General features: G+C 25.5%; 3 protein-coding genes across 5 annotated transcripts; all 3 read right to left on the bottom strand.

Annotated features, from left to right (window-relative positions):
* Positions 1-1,862: 1,862 nt before the first annotated feature.
* On the bottom strand, positions 1,863-5,659 carry LOC105427416 (acyl-CoA Delta-9 desaturase-like). Of its 3 annotated transcripts, none has more exons than XM_011639124.3 (6): positions 5,534-5,659; positions 4,942-5,207; positions 3,838-3,968; positions 3,091-3,296; positions 2,566-2,751; positions 1,863-2,285 (listed from the first exon to the last, which is right to left on the bottom strand). In XM_011639124.3, exons 2-6 carry the CDS (start codon positions 5,135-5,137, stop codon positions 2,015-2,017), a joined length of 990 nt encoding a protein of 329 aa, XP_011637426.2. In that variant the 5' UTR covers positions 5,138-5,207; positions 5,534-5,659; the 3' UTR covers positions 1,863-2,014. The 3 variants fall into 3 exon arrangements, with proteins under 3 accessions (XP_011637426.2, XP_088937849.1, XP_088937850.1); XM_089081723.1 differs by lacking the exon at positions 5,534-5,659 and adding an exon at positions 5,472-5,524; XM_089081724.1 differs by lacking the exon at positions 5,534-5,659 and adding an exon at positions 5,367-5,439.
* A 1,891-nt stretch (positions 5,660-7,550) lies between these two features.
* Positions 7,551-9,730, bottom strand: LOC105427415 (acyl-CoA Delta-9 desaturase-like). The gene is made up of 5 exons (XM_011639122.3): positions 8,962-9,730; positions 8,749-8,879; positions 8,374-8,579; positions 8,093-8,275; positions 7,551-7,979 (listed from the first exon to the last, which is right to left on the bottom strand). The coding sequence occupies exons 1-5, from the start codon at positions 9,173-9,175 to the stop codon at positions 7,742-7,744; spliced, it is 972 nt and encodes a 323-aa protein (XP_011637424.2). The 5' UTR covers positions 9,176-9,730; the 3' UTR covers positions 7,551-7,741.
* Positions 9,731-11,211: 1,481 nt separating this feature from the next.
* On the bottom strand, positions 11,212-14,035 carry LOC105427414 (acyl-CoA Delta-9 desaturase-like). The gene is made up of 6 exons (XM_011639120.3): positions 13,849-14,035; positions 13,162-13,435; positions 12,350-12,480; positions 12,058-12,263; positions 11,634-11,819; positions 11,212-11,504 (listed from the first exon to the last, which is right to left on the bottom strand). The coding sequence occupies exons 2-6, from the start codon at positions 13,418-13,420 to the stop codon at positions 11,222-11,224; spliced, it is 1,065 nt and encodes a 354-aa protein (XP_011637422.2). The 5' UTR covers positions 13,421-13,435; positions 13,849-14,035; the 3' UTR covers positions 11,212-11,221.
* Between the last annotated feature and the right edge of the window lie 3,805 nt (positions 14,036-17,840).

The following is a 17,840-nucleotide window of genomic DNA, read 5'->3' as shown; positions in this document are numbered from 1 at the left end:
TTATTATTAGATGCATTTTTTATAGTTTTGAAAGATATTTGTTTATAAAGTTTACGCCCTTATAATTTATTTAGTTTCTCTCTCTCTTACAATTTTGATTTGCTTTCATTGAATCGAATTGGTTGATTGTATTATTATTATTATTATATAATTAAAAATAAATTTTTGGAACTTTCAAAATATTCGAAATGGAAGAATTTGTTTGTAACTTTTAATTTTGTCACCATTTCAAACTTCTCAAAATTGTTAGTGATTAGTGAAGATATGTTTAAAATAATAACATTTCTTTTGGAAATATAGAAATTTGAAATATAGAAATATAGAAATATAGAATATTGTTATAAACTTTTTTTGAATGTACATTTCCATATTAAAGTATATTTAATGTACATGTTTACTGTTTAAATATTCACATAAATAAATAATAAAGTAATTATATAAATATTAATAAATATTTATATAAAATATTTATATAAAAATATAAACATTTATATAAAAATTCACAAATAAATTTACGTTAATTTATAATTATTTATAATATGTTTATAAATATTTATTTATAATAAATATTATAAATATTATAATAAATTTATAAACGTATTATAAATAAAAACTCCACGATGTTTTCTTTTCGCTCAAACACAGAATATATCATTCTAAAGTCTTAGAAATGATCAGGATTTTTTAATAAAAATTGATCGAGAAAGTATTACTGTCTCCTTTTCTTTTCTCTTTTTTCCCACCCCTCTCTCTCTCTCTCTCTCTCTCTCTCTCTCTTTCCCATTCATACTAATTTACTCTTGTTTTCCACTGAATATCCTACGAAATTGCTAATATTCTCTATCGTTTTTCTTTTTTTCATTTAAACGCCTTTCTGATCTAATATATTTAACATAATCTTTTTGTTTATTCTATTCAATCTATTACTACTACAATCTTCCTTTTTCTCTTTTGTTTTTTCTGTCTAACTTTTAAAGGAAAAAATATCCATTAGTTATTGTTATTCTTATTAACTAGTGAATTCAAGTTCCTTCAAATGGCTTCCGTTCAGCGTGAAATACTGCTGAAATAAATAGAATAGGCGAGCTCGCAAATTATTGGAATTTATAACAAATTTTTAAAACTTTAAATAATAATAATCTTTCTGCTTCTACTCTTTCATCTCTTTTCCTAAATGAGCGAATCCTTTGTTTTTTTGATGCTGTATCTTTCCAAGAACCTCTATACCTTCAAGAACTTACATCGTGAATCACACTTTATCATCTACTCATCATTTCACACTCTTTTTCTTACTTTTTCCCGTCAGAAATTTCCTTCCCTGTCACGTTCTCTTTTTCTCTCGTTTTCTGAGCTCTCTTAGTGTAGTCTCCCAATCAACAACTACTCTTTTTCTTTATAAGTTGTAAACTTGTAACTTGTAAAAGAAATAAGCAATTTCTTTTGTAATTCAGCGATACATCTATTTTTCTTAATTTAATCTATCAATTTCCTTGAATACCTTACTCACTTCGTCAGGATGTTTATGTTGGGTGCCATATTGAGGTAACATAAACGAATTATATCAATAGTAACACGACTATGTCTTTTGAAATTATTCTAATTTACAAAATATGAATTCACCTAAATAAAATCACAGATATCTTGCAGTTCTGCGCAATTTTATTGTGTTTTAACTTGACACTATCTATTTCTCTGGAAAATTATTATTTTACTTAAACTTTGATTGTATTGCTATTTGAATTTTTGTATATCTTTAAAACAATAAATGTTAAAAATAATAGAAAATTTTTGAAAACTTATTATAGCTGAAAAAAATAAAAATAAAATTTAGCAGAGATTATTGATATAAAAAATATAAAATATTAAATCATTGATATATCTTTATTTGTATCTTATTAGAGCAATTTTATTTTATTTTTAGTGACAAAGAAATCATTTTAAAAACTAGAAAATGCATTGTAATGTTTTTATTAAACAAATAGTGCGCTTTTTATTTTATTTTGACCACGTTATCTCATTGTGGTCTTGGTACTTCAGACATTATGGGGTGTGTTCCATCACCATTCTTTAATATAACATTTTTTATATGCTCATCAGACGGATATTTAAGATCGTACGCTAATCCTAATTTTGCACAGATATCGATGAAGTGAGTGGTGTAATTAAATTTGTTATTTCCGGCTTCTGATGATCTATAATCCCACGGAAACGCATGATGAAAATTGTGATAGCCTTCTCCAGTTGTTATATAATAGATAAAATTGTTGTCTACCGAGGTTATGTATCTAAAAATGAGAAACGAGAATTAATAAATGGATATCAATATAACAAGACAAAATATTAATCCTTTTTATAATTATATGAAAAGTCATTGAAATTAATTTAAATCTGCAATTATTTTTTGAGGAAATTATTAATTATTATTAATTACATTATTATTAATTATATATTATAATTATTATTAATTAAATGTGATACTTCCTTGCAAGATAATTCTTTGATATCATTAGCATTACGTAAATACATTAAAATTGCGAAATAGATTGTACACTTAAAATTACATACTTATCATATGGTTTAGTGCCCCATGCATGAGCCATGCTATTGAGTGTCCATAAAAAATTCAAGGAAATCATATATCGTATAAATATTTGCGATATAATGGCTCTACTCCAAGTTTCGTTCCAAAGGTAGACTGGTATTATCGTAGGTAGGATAATCGTGAAGAAAAGTTGGAGTGGTAAAGCGTATCTGTTAAAATAAAATTTATTTGATATTTATTTAAATGAGATTTATATTTATTTTTTAAATTTCTGGAATTATATTAAAATCGTCAATAAATCTGTGAATTTATATTGTGCATAAAGGATAAATCTTTTAGTCACACAAATACAAAAAAATAAAGAAAAAAAATATTGATATAATTGATTAATGAATATGACAAATGCTTGCTTAAGCATATCCACACTTAGCAGATATTATTTGCATATATTTATATTTAAAATAGTATGCGTATAAGATAATGATTTATGTAAGATAAAGAAATATCAATTCTTCATCAATTTTTCTTCAAATTAAACCTTTATATACCTTTCACCGAAGGTTACAACAGGATCTGACATAATATCCGATAAATCTAGTTTTTTGACTTTTTTAATAAATTCTGGATGTTCTTTCATCATCACCCAGCCACAGTGCGCATAAAAAAATCCGCGTCGATTATTGTGAGGATCGGCATCAGTATCGCAATATTTGTGATGCATACGATGATTCTTTACCCAGTTATATATCGTATTCTAAAAGTAATTAAATTGTAATATTAAATTAAAGTTAAAATGTATACACAATTGTATACAGTTAAAAAAAATGTATATGTATCAAAATTAACATATATAATTATATCGAATATTCAGATAAAACGTAAATATATATTATTTATGAATTCTCTAAATTCTCACCAAAATGAAAAGTTATTCTTTTCAGTAAGTTTAAAATCTTCGAATATTACAATAACTTTATGTTTTCTTTTAATAATTAAATATTTTGATGAAATTTTATTTATGCAGAATTGAATTGATTGTTCATTACTGTTTGCATGCAAGAGCTAATTTGTTTTAAAGTTATAAGAAGTTGTTCGCTTTTTACCTTTATCTTTTCATAATGTAAAAAAATATTCCTCATTTATATAATTTAAAGTTTATGGCAAAAAAAACTTAGAAATTATAAAATTACACATGTATATATGTAATTACTTATTTACTATATATTAGTATTTTACATAATATATAAAGATTTATAGTAATACAATATATAAATAATATACTTTATAAATGTTACCTGTCCACTTGAATTGTAGCATATTAGAAGTAAAATTCTTAATGGTAATTTTGCTTTGTAGCACTTGTGACTCCAAAGTCGATGGACTCCAGCGGATAAGCCAAGATTGGATATAAGATACATTCCAGGTACTTAAAAATATGAAATGTATATATACATATATATGTATACATGTAAAGATGTGCATGCGTGTGTGCATGTGTGCGTGCATGTGCGTATGTGTATTCTTGTGTGTATCGCATACAATTTGTAATTCGAACAACGCATATAAAATTTTAAAATACAAACACATACTTAAAGATTGTTTAAAAAATTGTAATACTTTTTATTTTTTATTACACTAAATATTGCACAATAAATTATTAAATAATTAAAAAACGTGAATAATAAAACAAGACTAATAATAATTGTAAATATTACAAAATAATCAAAACGTAAATTTAAGTATATGTATTAGTTACTCACAATTGTTACTTAACAATAATTGTTTATAATTATTATGTTACTAAAATTATAAACTTTTATTAGATATAATGCCTTAGTATGAAAAGTACTGATGTTACCTGATCTGATTTTGATCATTAAATATAAATATGTGAATATTTCATTTATACTTCAATATTAATTTTACAATTTACACTACATTAATTCAATTTTGAATATGTATCTATATTGTTTTTAAATCTTTCTACGAAATGATACTTTTATTATTTAAAATTAGTCAACGCTCTTTAATTATGAAAATCTATTTGATAGAGATAAAAATTAAAAAATATAATATTTCTTAGTAATCATAAAAATCCGAATAATTATATTATAAATAAAATTATTGACGATTAAATTTATTATCTTTAGACTCTTGTTGATTTTACTAATATCTTTTGCAGAAAAATAGGGAGAGATTTAACTGTTGGCCAGGATATTAATTTTAATCGTTTGATTTTTATCGTTGATTTTGATCGTTTAATTAATTAAAAATATGAATTTAAAGAGATCATAGTGTTCTCGTATAATAATTACGTAAAAAACATTAAAAAATTTTTTTAAATTGCTTTTTGAAGATTTTTAAATAAGATGACATACTTAAAATATAAGGATACTTACTCCATAATGTGGTCATTAAGTTTTTCATGTAGTCGAAAGTCAATAAACCATAAATGCCAACAACATGCAATACAAAAAGTTGTAGTGCTATATACCATATTATGTCAGTTTTGAAGTTTAACATTTTTGATATAATCATTTTAGATTTTTTATCGTTGATGTCATTATTGATGTCCTCATCTTTCATTAAATCCATATCGTCGAGCTTTATGTCGTTAGAGCTTCTTTTATGTGATTATAGAATTGAGAAATCCTTATATTGCAAACTATCATGTAAATAACAGGAAATAGGTATTGTTAAAATAATTGAAAGATGTGCTTATAACTTTCTGTTTTAAACAAAGCAAGCGATAACGTTATTCAATTATTATATTTGCATAAAAAATGAAAAGTGAAGCAATCCAAGCGCGTCAGTTTTTACATACGTTTGATTTTAAAACTGATTTATGCAATTTCGAATTTAAAACGGAATTTAAAATAGTGCAATTATAGATATATAGATAGATAATTTATTATTATAATATAGATACATAATGTATTCTTCAGCTTTTATATTGCCATGGAAGGGCTTGATTTATAAAGTTTTCCTTACCTCATTCATCCATCCACACCTTCACACTTTTCATTACTTTTATCCTATATTTTGCGCCTACATTAAAATTTTTTTCTTTTCCTGACCATTGATTATCTAATCTGCATTTCTCATTTATATGCTATTTCTACTTCTCCTACTAGCTCTGTTTATCAGTTCTATTTACACTTTAAATTTACATTTACTTTTTTCTTATTTACATTTACATTCTAAGCTTATCTTCGTTTCCATTTACATTTTTACGTTATTAATTACGTCCAGACTTACATATTTATACTTTTAGATTCTTATTTTTAACAACTTTTACGTACATTCATATTTACATTTGATCTTTCTTTATCCATCTGATCTATTTCTAATCCTTTCTTATTTCTATATTCCTATATACTTTTCTATTTTCCTATATATTCTATTAATTCCTAGTTATATATTTTCACTGTGTAATTAATATATAAATATGATATAAGTCCGCTAATCGTATCACTTTTTATGAGCGAATTATATTAAACAGAAAAATGTATTATTTTTTGCGATTTCTGCAATAATTAAAGAGTTATTAATTTTCGAATTTTCACAATATTGTATTTTTTTTCTTAATCGCAGTGCACAACTGTAAGTAATGATAGAACAAATTCTCGTATTGAATTTTTAATTGTAAACGACGAATAGTTTTGAAATCTACGTTACATATAAAATAAGCAATAAATAAATAAACTCATAAATAAATAAGTTGCATTAATGCGTTCTGTCAAGTTATGCAAATTTATTGCGTCATTCTAGTTAATTTTCGTAACTATTTTAAACAAACAGCAACATTGAAAAGCATTTTAAGTAAAGTCAGTAGTATTGTAAGTAGTATTGTACTTCAATATGTAAAAAAAAAAACATTCATTGTCTTCGGTCCGAAATTATTTAGTTGGGACATTCTTTAATAACAACCAAATATTTTATTTTACGTAATAGAAAATTTATACTCTTTTTACAAAATACATTTCTTCGCTTTGTTCTCCGGATTAAATGATTTTGTTTTTAAATTTTATATGTAAAACAAGTAAATATATGGATATTATCTAGACGTTGACAAAACTGTTTCATGCTTTATTATAGCATCGGACAGTATTGATGTGAAAGAAGAAAATAATCGTATATCAAAAGGTTTCTATTCAGTTTCCGTATTATATGGAAGAATAAATAAAATTAATTGAATATTGTACTTACGTTTGATAAAGTAATTACAACAGAAAAGTTAAATTAACAAATATATAATATAAAAGAAATTAGAATAAAAAATAGACCCGATAAAACAGCATTTTAAAAGAAATAGAATTAAAATTATTATTAAGATTATTAAAAGAAAGAAAAAATAGAGAAGCACTCATAAAAAACAAAAAAATGCTGAAAAATATCAAAAAAGCTTATAATATAAAATTTGTTTATTTTGATTATATTTACATAAAATAAATACATATTTTATTGCAAATATTTGGAGAAAATCATTATAAATAAATCTCCATAATTTCTTTTCATTGTATTTCCTTAAATTAATTTGTACATTTACATTGTACATTACTGCAATTTAAACATACGTTATATTAATACATACATATGTTATAAATTATGTGTGTGTCAAAATTTTTCTGCTTAAACTCTTAAATGAAAGAATCTAAAAGAAATATTTAATGTGCTCTCTCTCTCGTGCAGATTTATTTTTATTTTTATGATGTGATAATCTTAAAAATGGCTTTCAATATTTTTCAATTTAATTATTTTATGTTTCACTCATTCATTTTCAAATATGTATGTATAATACACATTATTAATAGAAAACTAATACTAACTGATTAAGGTCGCAGATCAAATGTCAATCTGTCGCACAAGCAGTAATAAAATTATGTATTGTTTTTTGCAATATTCATATTTAAAACAACAATTACATATATAAATAATAATATAAAATAAGATTTTGTGTAATATATATATATATATATATATATATATATATATACCTAAATATATAATTATAATTGCTATATATAAAATGCTCTACAATTAGTAGTACAATCAGAAACGAGATTATACATTAAATGATAAATCAAAAACATAGTATATACTTTTACACAGTTTGTTTGTAAGTTTGTTTTTAAAAATCAATTTTTAATAGAAAATTAATTGGCACTACATTCTATTATATAATGATTAAATTTATTTTTAATATTTTTCTCCGGTTCGTAGGGCACGTTTCTTTATTGCATTTGTAGGCGCGGTTTTCAAGTCGTAAGCCAAGCCTAAATAAGCGAAGAAATCGATAAAAGCTGTAGTCAAATTGAGTCTATAATTTCCAAGTTCCGCCGCTTTATAATCGTAAGGGAATACATGATGATAATTGTGCCATCCTTCGCCAAATGATATGAACGAAACTCCACCATTGTTGGTAGGACTGATTGATCTGCACAATAAAATATATCTTTTTAAACAACAATATACAATACTGCAAACAATTCATTATTTTTATATGAAAACATTTGTTTTTCATAAATTCAAAATAGCAAAATTACATACTTATCGTATGGTTTTACACCCCATATGTGAGCTGCTGAGTTCACTGACCAGGTGAAGTTAAGATTTAAGCAATATCTGCAGACTGTGACGTTCCATGAATACCAAAAATATTCACCCCATACCAACCAAGGTACTAATGTTGGTATAATAAAGGTGCAGAATAGCATTAAGTATATATACCATCTAAAGAAGAAAATATAAACGCGGGATAATATCAGTAGAATTGACTAAAGACTAATGCATAACTGGTTTTATTAAAAAAAAAAAAGAATGATATGTACTTTTTTTGAAAAACCACGAATGGATCCTGATTGAGATCGCTGCAATCAATCGTGGCACCTTTCCTCGCAACATCAGGATGCTTACGAACAAGAAGCCAACCGATATGCGAGAAAAAAAAGCCTCGGCGTGCATTATATGGATCTGCATCTGTGTCGGTAAATTTATGATGCACACGGTGATCTCTGACCCATGTGTAAATATCATCCTGAAAAATTTAAATGTAAGCTTAAACGTAATATCACTAAGAATGCTAATATTATTGTGACGTAAAGTTTTATTAAGGAAACAGAATGTGTGATTTTAATTTTTAATTAATTTAGATATGTTGTGTTAGTTACTTTAACGAGAAGAAAACAGATTAATATTAAATTTACTTGAAAGGCAGCTGTTTGGAAAATCATGAGAATAAATCTTAGGGGCCATTTTGCCTTGTAAGATCGATGAGACCACAGTCGGTGGGCGCCAGCTGTAATTCCAAGACCTGCGGCGACAGCGATAGTTGTGACTATAAATTATAAATGATCCTGTTTAATAAAATCTCTAGCATATTTTATCTAGATTTTTGGAAATGGCAAATAAACACATACACCATATAAGTGACCGATGTTTAATCTTGAAGAAAATCAGGTATAGTCCGTAAATGGCAGCAAGATGCACATAAATAAAAATTATAACATTTCTCCAAACGATTTTCCACTGATAATCGGTTTTATATAATTCGGTTATTAGTATTTTATCATTTGTAGATTCTTTGATCGACTTGCTTCCTATAGTAGGAGTTCCAAATGTGTTCGGTGTCATGTCGTATAAAATATACGTTTAAAGTTTTTCCAGGAGATATAGTCTCTATCGCAAATTATGTAATAATACACTATTCTGCAATTATAACAGAAATATGATAAATTGTTATAGTTATAGTGTTTTTATTACTATTATTATTTATTTTATTTCCATTGTATGCAGTAATTATTTTTTATGTTTATTATGCTCTATCTTTTTAAGATAATATCTATTTACTCGAATATGTTATGACACATTTTATATTTTATGATAGAATTTTTAAGCTTATAAAAATCATTTATAAAATATTGTATTAAATTATGCATTTATCGAAATGTTGACTTTTGATATGTTGCCTAACTTATTTTGTGTGCAGACATTACCAACATCTGAATAATAAATGTTAATTTCATAATAAATTACAATGTTGTGTTTGGAAACAAATTAAAAGATATTTAACTAACACACATACACACACACACACACACACACACACACACACACACACACACACACACAAACACACACAAACACACACACACACACACACACACACACACACACACACACACACATATATATTATATATATTATATATATATATATATATATACTTCTTTTTTTTCCTCAATGAGAATTTCGTGAATGTGAGAAATATGTTACCAGAATTATTTATAAAATATTAAAATATAGTAAATTGTGCGTTTAATTATCAAAATAACTTTTGATTTGTTGTGTAACTTTGCATATAAATGTCACCAACTTCTGAATAATAAATGTCAATTTCATAATCAATTGCAATATAGTTTTTAGAAGCATGTTGAAAGATACATTTAATTTATATATATATTTTTTTTGCAATAAGAATTTCAAGAGTGAGGGATTAATTAATTTCAAAATTGAGTTTATATCTAAACTCTTTCAAAATAAAAATAAAAATTAAATTAAAATAATAATTGCTAAATATGGTAATAATATAATTAAAAATTAATGTTAAAATAAATAAATTAATTAAACTATTTATTTTTAATTATATTTATTTAAAAACTTCAAGCAAATGTTTTAACGCATGTTGAATCATATAAAAAAATCAACTAATTATTAATAGTTATTAATAATTATTAATAGTTAATATTTAGAATTTACTTACCGCTAGAAATTGAAGCTTTAATTGACATCTTTTTGAATATTATTAATATGTAAGATAAGTAGATTATAGTGTATTTTTGTAATTTGTATAATGTTTCTTAATCTTGTTTATAAACAGCACAGTTTATTTTTATATCAAATACTAATATGATACAAAAATAAATAAATTTATTTAATAATATAGAAAATTAATAAAGTAAATGAGATATGTCCACGACGTTTTACGTTGCACACTTTAGTCTGACTAAAATAAAATTCGGATTTATGCTACTCACGTATATATATATATATATATAATGCCCTGGAAGCCCAATAGTATGGGCCATTATTTCTCTGAAATAAATTTACATTTAACGACACACCTTATTTTACATTAGGTATAAGAACAAAAATAGAATTCGTTTGTCTGTATTCAGACCTGTAAGGTCAAACTATGTCCGACTAAAGGTGTAAGTATTTTCATACGGAAAATGGAGCACGAAGCTCCGACAATAATAAACAAAAACATAATTATCTATCATGTATTAAAATAGTATTCTACAATATTTTGTAAAAACAATCTTAAAATATTTGTACAATTTAAATTCATTTTATAATTTTTTTACAATTAAAAATAAGTAATCACAATATTAATAAAAAAATCTTTCATAAAATGCTCTTGTAAAATCTATTTATTAATAAACACTTTTTCAAGATATTTTGAAATTAAGAGATGATGAAGAATGCACAGTTAATTATTGTATTAGATAATTAGTAATGGAATGTTGCATTTTCAAATAAAATGAATTAAATTATTATATAAAATCCTTTACATTGCACGCTACTCTATTATTTTATTATTAAATTTATTATTTTATTTATACCTATCTAATTTAAAATATTTAATAAAACTCAACATGGAGATGATATTAATTTTAATTATTCAATTTTATTATCTGAATATGACGTAGCATTCCATAAAGAATGACTGCCATCACCTTTCTTTATCGCTGTGTTTCTTACAAGCTTTTTCGAGGGTTGTTTAAGATCGTATGCCCAACCTATTTTTGCGAAAAAATCAATAAACATCGTAGTTAAGTTGAACATATAACTACCCAACTCAGCAGCCTTATAATCCCAAGGGAAGACATGATGATAATTGTGCCATCCTTCACCACCCCCGAAAAAGGCGATCAACCAATTCTCGGTTGGATTAATATTTCTATTATTAAAATAAATAAGGTAAAATTTTATTTTTGATCAACAGAAAATGGCAAAAACTTTGGCAAAATTCTCTAGTGTTTATTATATCTATGTCCATGAAAAATTCTGATCATAATTATCTTCTTACCCATTATATGGTTTTGAACCCCAGATATGAGCTGCACTATTAACGCTCCATATGATGTTCAGAAGCAGGGTGTAACGAATTATAATTTGCGATACGAGCGCTCTGTATAAAGTTTCATTCCATCCATATACAGGTATCATTACGGGAAGTAAAAAAGCGAAGACAAATCTGAATATTGAATAATGTCTGCAAAGAATAAAAAAATTAATCGCGACAATCTCTCTTAGCATATTGTGTATACATATCTCATTTGTTGTCATTTGGCAAAAAAATGCTGTCAAAGAAACTAGACATAAATACAAGATTAATACAAAAGAAGAACTAATAATTTACAAAAGAAAACTATATTGAAAACTATATTGAAAAAATTTTGTACTAAAATCATTTTACATAATTAACGATCCATTCTTTTATGCAGGCTTACTTGCAACAAAATATGGCGATAGGATCTGTCAATAGGTCACTCATATCAGTTTCACGACCTCTTCGGATGACTTCCGAATTTTTCTTCACCATCAACCAGCCAACGTGCGAGAAAAAGAATCCGCGATTGCTGTTATGTGGATCCGCATCGGTGTCCGAATATTTGTGATGCACCCGATGATCTAGTACCCAATCATAAAGATTATTCTGAAAAACAAAACAATTGTGAAGAATTCTTTTTTTTTTGTAATACAAAAGCATAGAAAGAACAATGTATCTAAATATTTGTTTACCAGGCCACTCGAGGAGTACATAATGACAAGTATAACCCTAAGTGGCCACTTTGCCTTGTAAGCATGATGAGTCCAGAAACGATGAGCACCGCCAGTAACGCCGATACCTCCAATGAGATACATGATGAAAACTTGAAACAAAGAAATTCAGTAAAATTAAATAATGTTTATAAAGCTTATAAATTATATATAAGAATTTAACTACATGTATCTTTTTAGAATGTCATGTAAACATGATTATTTCTGTGATCGATCTATATATAATAAATTAAAATAAAGAATATAAACAAATTATTTTAAATAAAAATGATTTTATTTTAAACATTTTTTGTTAATTTTGATATTTCTCAAAGCAGAAGTAAAGAATAAATTACTTTCACGATGTGTTTTATAACTATCGTGATGTCAGGATGAAATCGATATTATATAATAGAAATAAAAGTTTTGTCACGTTTGTTATTACATCTTTATTACGTGCTCTTTTTAATCTCATAAATTGATTGATTTTCACCCCCCCCCCCCCCACACACACACACACACACACACACACACACACAGAGAGAGAGAGAGAGAGAGAGAGAGAGAGAGAGAGAGAGAGAGAGAGAGAGAGAGAATTGTTATCAATTTCTTTAAAAAATTTAATTTATAGAATAATCACTGACACATTTCTAACAAACGCGTTAAAACTAATAAAATTTTAATTAATTGACTTTTGTTAATACTTTATTTTTTTAAAAAGAGATATAAAAAAAATTTTCTAAGGAAAACATTTCTGTTTTAATTAACAGCAGAATTCTCCAAGAAATACTTACTCCACGCGAGTGTCTTCAGATTTTCGAAAAATTTAAAAGTAAAACAAACATATACAAATGATATATGAAGTAAACTAATAAATATAATATTCTTCCATTTTAGCTTCATCGTGAACCATTTTTCAGTTTTTACGTAAACTTCGCGTTTGTATTGCGTATCATTTTCATCGTTTATTATTTTTGTAGTCAAAGATTCATTTTTTTGAAAATCTTCCTTCGTAAGTATTTTTGTTTTTGTAGTTGAAATATTAGATGCCATCTTTGAATCACTAAACTGGAAATTCAAGAAATCAGTTTCACAATATTAGCAAAAACAGACTGTCATTTTTTTCCTTTAAATTAATGGTTAAAAATTAAACTTGCTGCTTAAATTAAGTCATATATTTTAATCAAATACAGTATAAAAAGAAATGTTTTCTCTAATATTCTTATTATTCACCTTGCATGTATCTTCTCTTTTTAAAGAGAACTACAAGAACTACATGAAAATTTATTCATTAATGATACAACATATGTCTTTTTACAATTAGTTATTGTAACAGTTACACATAAAACAATTGCCGGTTAAACAATTATTGTTATCAAAATAGATAATCATAAAATATTAGTTACGAGAATTTTATTTTTAAAGAAAAATTCTTAATATTAATGTGAATGTATTTCTCAAATATTCATATAATAACTCACACAAAATGTTTATAACAATTTAATACAACAATTTTTACAGTTTTAATAAACACATATGATTTTTTTTAAAGAGACTGTATTAATTTTTGAAATATTTTCATCCAACTCGCGTTACAAAACATTCAAGAAGGTTTAAGAATTTTGACTGACATTTGATGGTAGTTCTTAATCACAGATTCGAATTACAACGACTGAATTATTTTTTTAGGCTGCAATCTTATGCATTTTTACAGATTGCATTGTCAGCACATTGCACTGTTTAAAATACTTAAATGTATGTTTGGTAATGCAAATAGCTTTATAATTACTCATATCTCGAATGAATATTATTATATTAAATATGTGGAAAATATATAATATTTTGTTATTACTAAATATGTTAAACACTATGATCAATCATACATTTAACAAGAACAATAAAATATTTAATTGTTTTCATCTTATATCGCGATTATATATTTAATATTTTTATAAATGAGTATTTTGCGCAAAAATTTTCATATACTGTCAATATATTTTGAATTATTTTGATACAAAAAATTTTTTTGTAATGAAACTCTTTTAACTATTATAAAAAATCAAGCAAGTTAATAACTGCTAGCAGACAAAGTCACGCGTACGTGACAACAGCTGTGAAAATATTCAGCTGACAGTGCAATAAATTTGTGTATATCTAACAAAAAGCTGGTATTTCGAAATACACATACATTTGATCTACACATACATTTGATCAAATGACAGAATAGCAGAAAATAGCAAATATATATTTGATTTATTTATTTAAAATTTTTATTTTATTACATTACAAAAAAAGGATCTTTTTATAGTATATCAGTGATCGATTCATAGAATTGATATGATTCACAGAATTGGCCAATGTAAATTTCGAATCGATTACATAGGTTTACTGTCATCTATTGTTCTTTAAAAATACAATGAAAGGAAATACATTATTATTCATGCAAATATTAAGTAACGTAAGAGAGAAACTTACTTTGACATAGTTTTTATAAATAGTTTTTATAAATTAACTTCTGCTACTATATAAAGATATAAATAATAAATAAATAAAAATTGATTTTTCAAGACAAAAGGTTTATTTTCAAGAAAAATTGTATTCATTAATTGTTTCCAAATTTTATAAAAATATTGTTGATTGGTCTCTAATTTATTACTGAAGACCCATTAAATAAAATTTTCCTTAAAAAAAAAATTTTGTAATGTAACTCAAGATAATTATCAGACCATTTTAATTATTATTAAAAATTGAAATCTTCTCTTATTAAGAAAATTATATTTATAGAATCTTTAAGTTTATCTCTTAATAAATAATGGTTTGTTTAACATTTGATAAATTTGATACAATGTAATACAAGTTAATATATTAAGAAAGAAGGAGAGTAAGAGAGAAACTTGTATTTTATGAAATAAATTATAAAATAAATTATAAATTATAAAACAACTATAAATATTTTTTTGGCTTGTTAAGCAGTTATATTCAAATATTTGGTACTTTTATCTCCTTTTTTTTTCTCCCATGAGACGACTGTTAATGGTAAATGGACATGATTATTTAATCCGCGTAATTACTCAGATGCGAGGGTTTATTCTGATTTTTATCTTTGAAAACTACGAATATAGCTTCCCAAAAGAAATTAACTTTTAGTACGTGATCGCACGTCATTGCGTAACGAATTGCGTGTTACACAGGTAATTATATATAAATTATTAATAAAATTATGGTTAAAAGTGCTGATTTTAATATGGAATAATTCATATTCTTACTATTACATATGTATATCATTTATATACATATGTAATAGTAAGAATATGAATTATTTATATACAAACAAATTTAATAAAAGTTCTAAGAAATAACAAAATAATTTGAAGATAAATGCGTGAATTTGATTAATATTAGTATTTATTTCACGATCATTTTGGCCGAAATAAGTTGTTCTATACAGATACATATATATTTATCTACATGTAATTAATTAACGAAGAAATATTCCAATAACCTAAGAAAATATAATAATTAATAAAATAATCTTATATTTCTCTTTTCTTTTTTCTACTCTTTTCTCTATTTTTTCTCTCTTATTATTTTTAATTTTATATATATAAAATTTAATTATTATAAAATGATATAATAAGATTTTAATATATTTTTATTTTATATTTATTAATATAAAGAAAAGAATATATATATATATATATATATATATATATATATATATCAATAATATTTAAAATGACGTCGGGTCACTCTCACGCTTGTTTTTTGCGGGATAGCATCAGTCGAATTGCTAGGATGAGAGAGTTTCAATAGAGAAATAAAATAGATTTTGTGTGAACTATGTATGTACAAATGTATTCTTAAATGATAGAACTGTACTGTGTACAGTTATTGACTGGATTTTACAACTTCGATTTGACAACTGCTATTCACAATATATATACGACTGGATATGATTTCGGTTTCAGTCTCAGATCGCGTCCGTTTGTTTGCCGAAAATATTCGCGGATTTCAGAAATCTTCGGCTTGCGGCTCTTCGAAGAATTCGGCGCGGGGGGAATTTTGTCGTGAGACCGATCAGCTGTTAGCTGTCACGTTTGCCTCGTCAAGTCTCGTTCGGGACAGAATCGGGACTTGGAGTTTGCTGCGGCTCGAAGACAGGAAGCTCCCTGTTCTGTCACCGACAGCGACGGATTTTGCACGCAAGGCCTGTTTCGGGACTTCGGGGCCTTCAAGCTAAGAAACGCCTTAGCTTGAGAGAAAGAACTTGAGGCTTCGGAGATGAACGATCCGCTAGAAGCTCCTGGCTTGCTAGGTAGTACCCTATGATCGTGGTAGGATGCTTGATAGAACTTTAGGATACTGATATCTGGACACCGACATCAGCATTGGACTAATTGCTGTCTCGTTGGAAAGGCGAAAATCATCGGAGTCAGCTACCCGAGTCGGCCGTAAATCGCGAAGGCTCGGGTACAAGTCGGTCGAACTCAGATTCTGAAGCTGACTTCGCCGGAAATGATCTCGCCAAGAGATTCGCGAGATTCGTCGAACAGGCTCGGCGATTCCATGGATATTCATTCGGTAACGCGGTCGATAATGGGACCAGCGACGATTTAACGCGTGAATTACTGCAATACACGCGTATTTACGAACGCGAATCTTCACGTTCGGAGGATGTAATTACGGGGGGAGGGGGGAAGATGATTCGGGCGTATCGTTACAAATTAATAAAATAATGTTATATTTCTCTTTTCTTTCTTTTACTCTTTTCTCTATTTTTTTTCTCTTATTACATTTATTATTTTTAATTATGTATATAAAATATAAAATTATCATATGATATAATAAGATAAAATTTAATATATTTTATTAAATATTTATTAAATATTTATTAATATTTAATATTAAATATTATTAAATATTTATTAACATAAAGAAAAGAATATATATCAATAATATATTAATAAAAATTACATTTTTTTAAATTTAAATAAATTTAGATAAATTACAAATTAATTATTATTAACTTTTATTACTAACTATTATTAACTAACTATAATTAACTTAATGCAGATTTATAAGATTAATATTGGTATTAAATTATAAATTAATTTTTTATTAACTTTTAAAATTAATAATTATTTTTTATGACATTCGTTTCTTGCATGTTTTTATAGATATTTATTATATATTTGACATAATTTATCACTAGTGTCTCTGAATTTTTTTTAACAGGTATTCTCTATGTTCTGAATTGCCAATAAATTATTTTAAACTTTTATTATTTAAAAAAATTTTAAATATATTTTCTAAAACTCTGTGTTGTAATTTACTGTTGTATAGTATTTGTTAAAATTTTGGAGAGATGCGATGCTTGCAAGAGTGTGTGAAAGATTAATATTCACATTATTTATAAAATATCCTTATATTCATCCTTATATTTATGCTGTTGGACTGCATTACAATACTACAT

This window comes from Pogonomyrmex barbatus, unplaced genomic scaffold (assembly GCF_055798465.1).
Source record: "Pogonomyrmex barbatus isolate J1 unplaced genomic scaffold, ASM5579846v1 scaffold5, whole genome shotgun sequence".
In the NCBI taxonomy this organism is placed as follows: domain Eukaryota; kingdom Metazoa; phylum Arthropoda; class Insecta; order Hymenoptera; family Formicidae; genus Pogonomyrmex; species Pogonomyrmex barbatus.
Note: the sequence above shows the minus strand (reverse complement) of the source record. Positions and strands in the feature narration are given on the sequence as shown.

Excerpts from the sequence above, each read along its gene's own strand:
- LOC105427416 (XM_011639124.3), bottom strand. The coding sequence starts at position 5,137 with ATGGATTTAATGAAAGATGAGGACATCAATAATGACATCAACGATAAA. Across the intron at positions 3,969-4,941 it reads CTTAATGACCACATTATGGA|TACCTGGAATGTATCTTATA; the intron begins GTAAGTATCCTT and ends CATATTTTTAAG. Across the intron at positions 2,752-3,090 it reads GTTGTAACCTTCGGTGAAAG|ATACGCTTTACCACTCCAAC; the intron begins GTATATAAAGGT and ends TTATTTTAACAG.
- LOC105427415 (XM_011639122.3), bottom strand. The coding sequence starts at position 9,175 with ATGACACCGAACACATTTGGAACTCCTACTATAGGAAGCAAGTCGATC. Across the intron at positions 8,880-8,961 it reads ACATCGGTCACTTATATGGT|TCACAACTATCGCTGTCGCC; the intron begins GTATGTGTTTAT and ends TATAATTTATAG. Across the intron at positions 8,580-8,748 it reads TCCAAACAGCTGCCTTTCAA|GATGATATTTACACATGGGT; the intron begins GTAAATTTAATA and ends TAAATTTTTCAG.
- LOC105427414 (XM_011639120.3), bottom strand. The coding sequence starts at position 13,420 with ATGGCATCTAATATTTCAACTACAAAAACAAAAATACTTACGAAGGAA. Across the intron at positions 12,264-12,349 it reads TGTACTCCTCGAGTGGCCTG|AATAATCTTTATGATTGGGT; the intron begins GTAAACAAATAT and ends TTTGTTTTTCAG. Across the intron at positions 11,505-11,633 it reads GGTTCAAAACCATATAATGG|AAATATTAATCCAACCGAGA; the intron begins GTAAGAAGATAA and ends TTTTAATAATAG.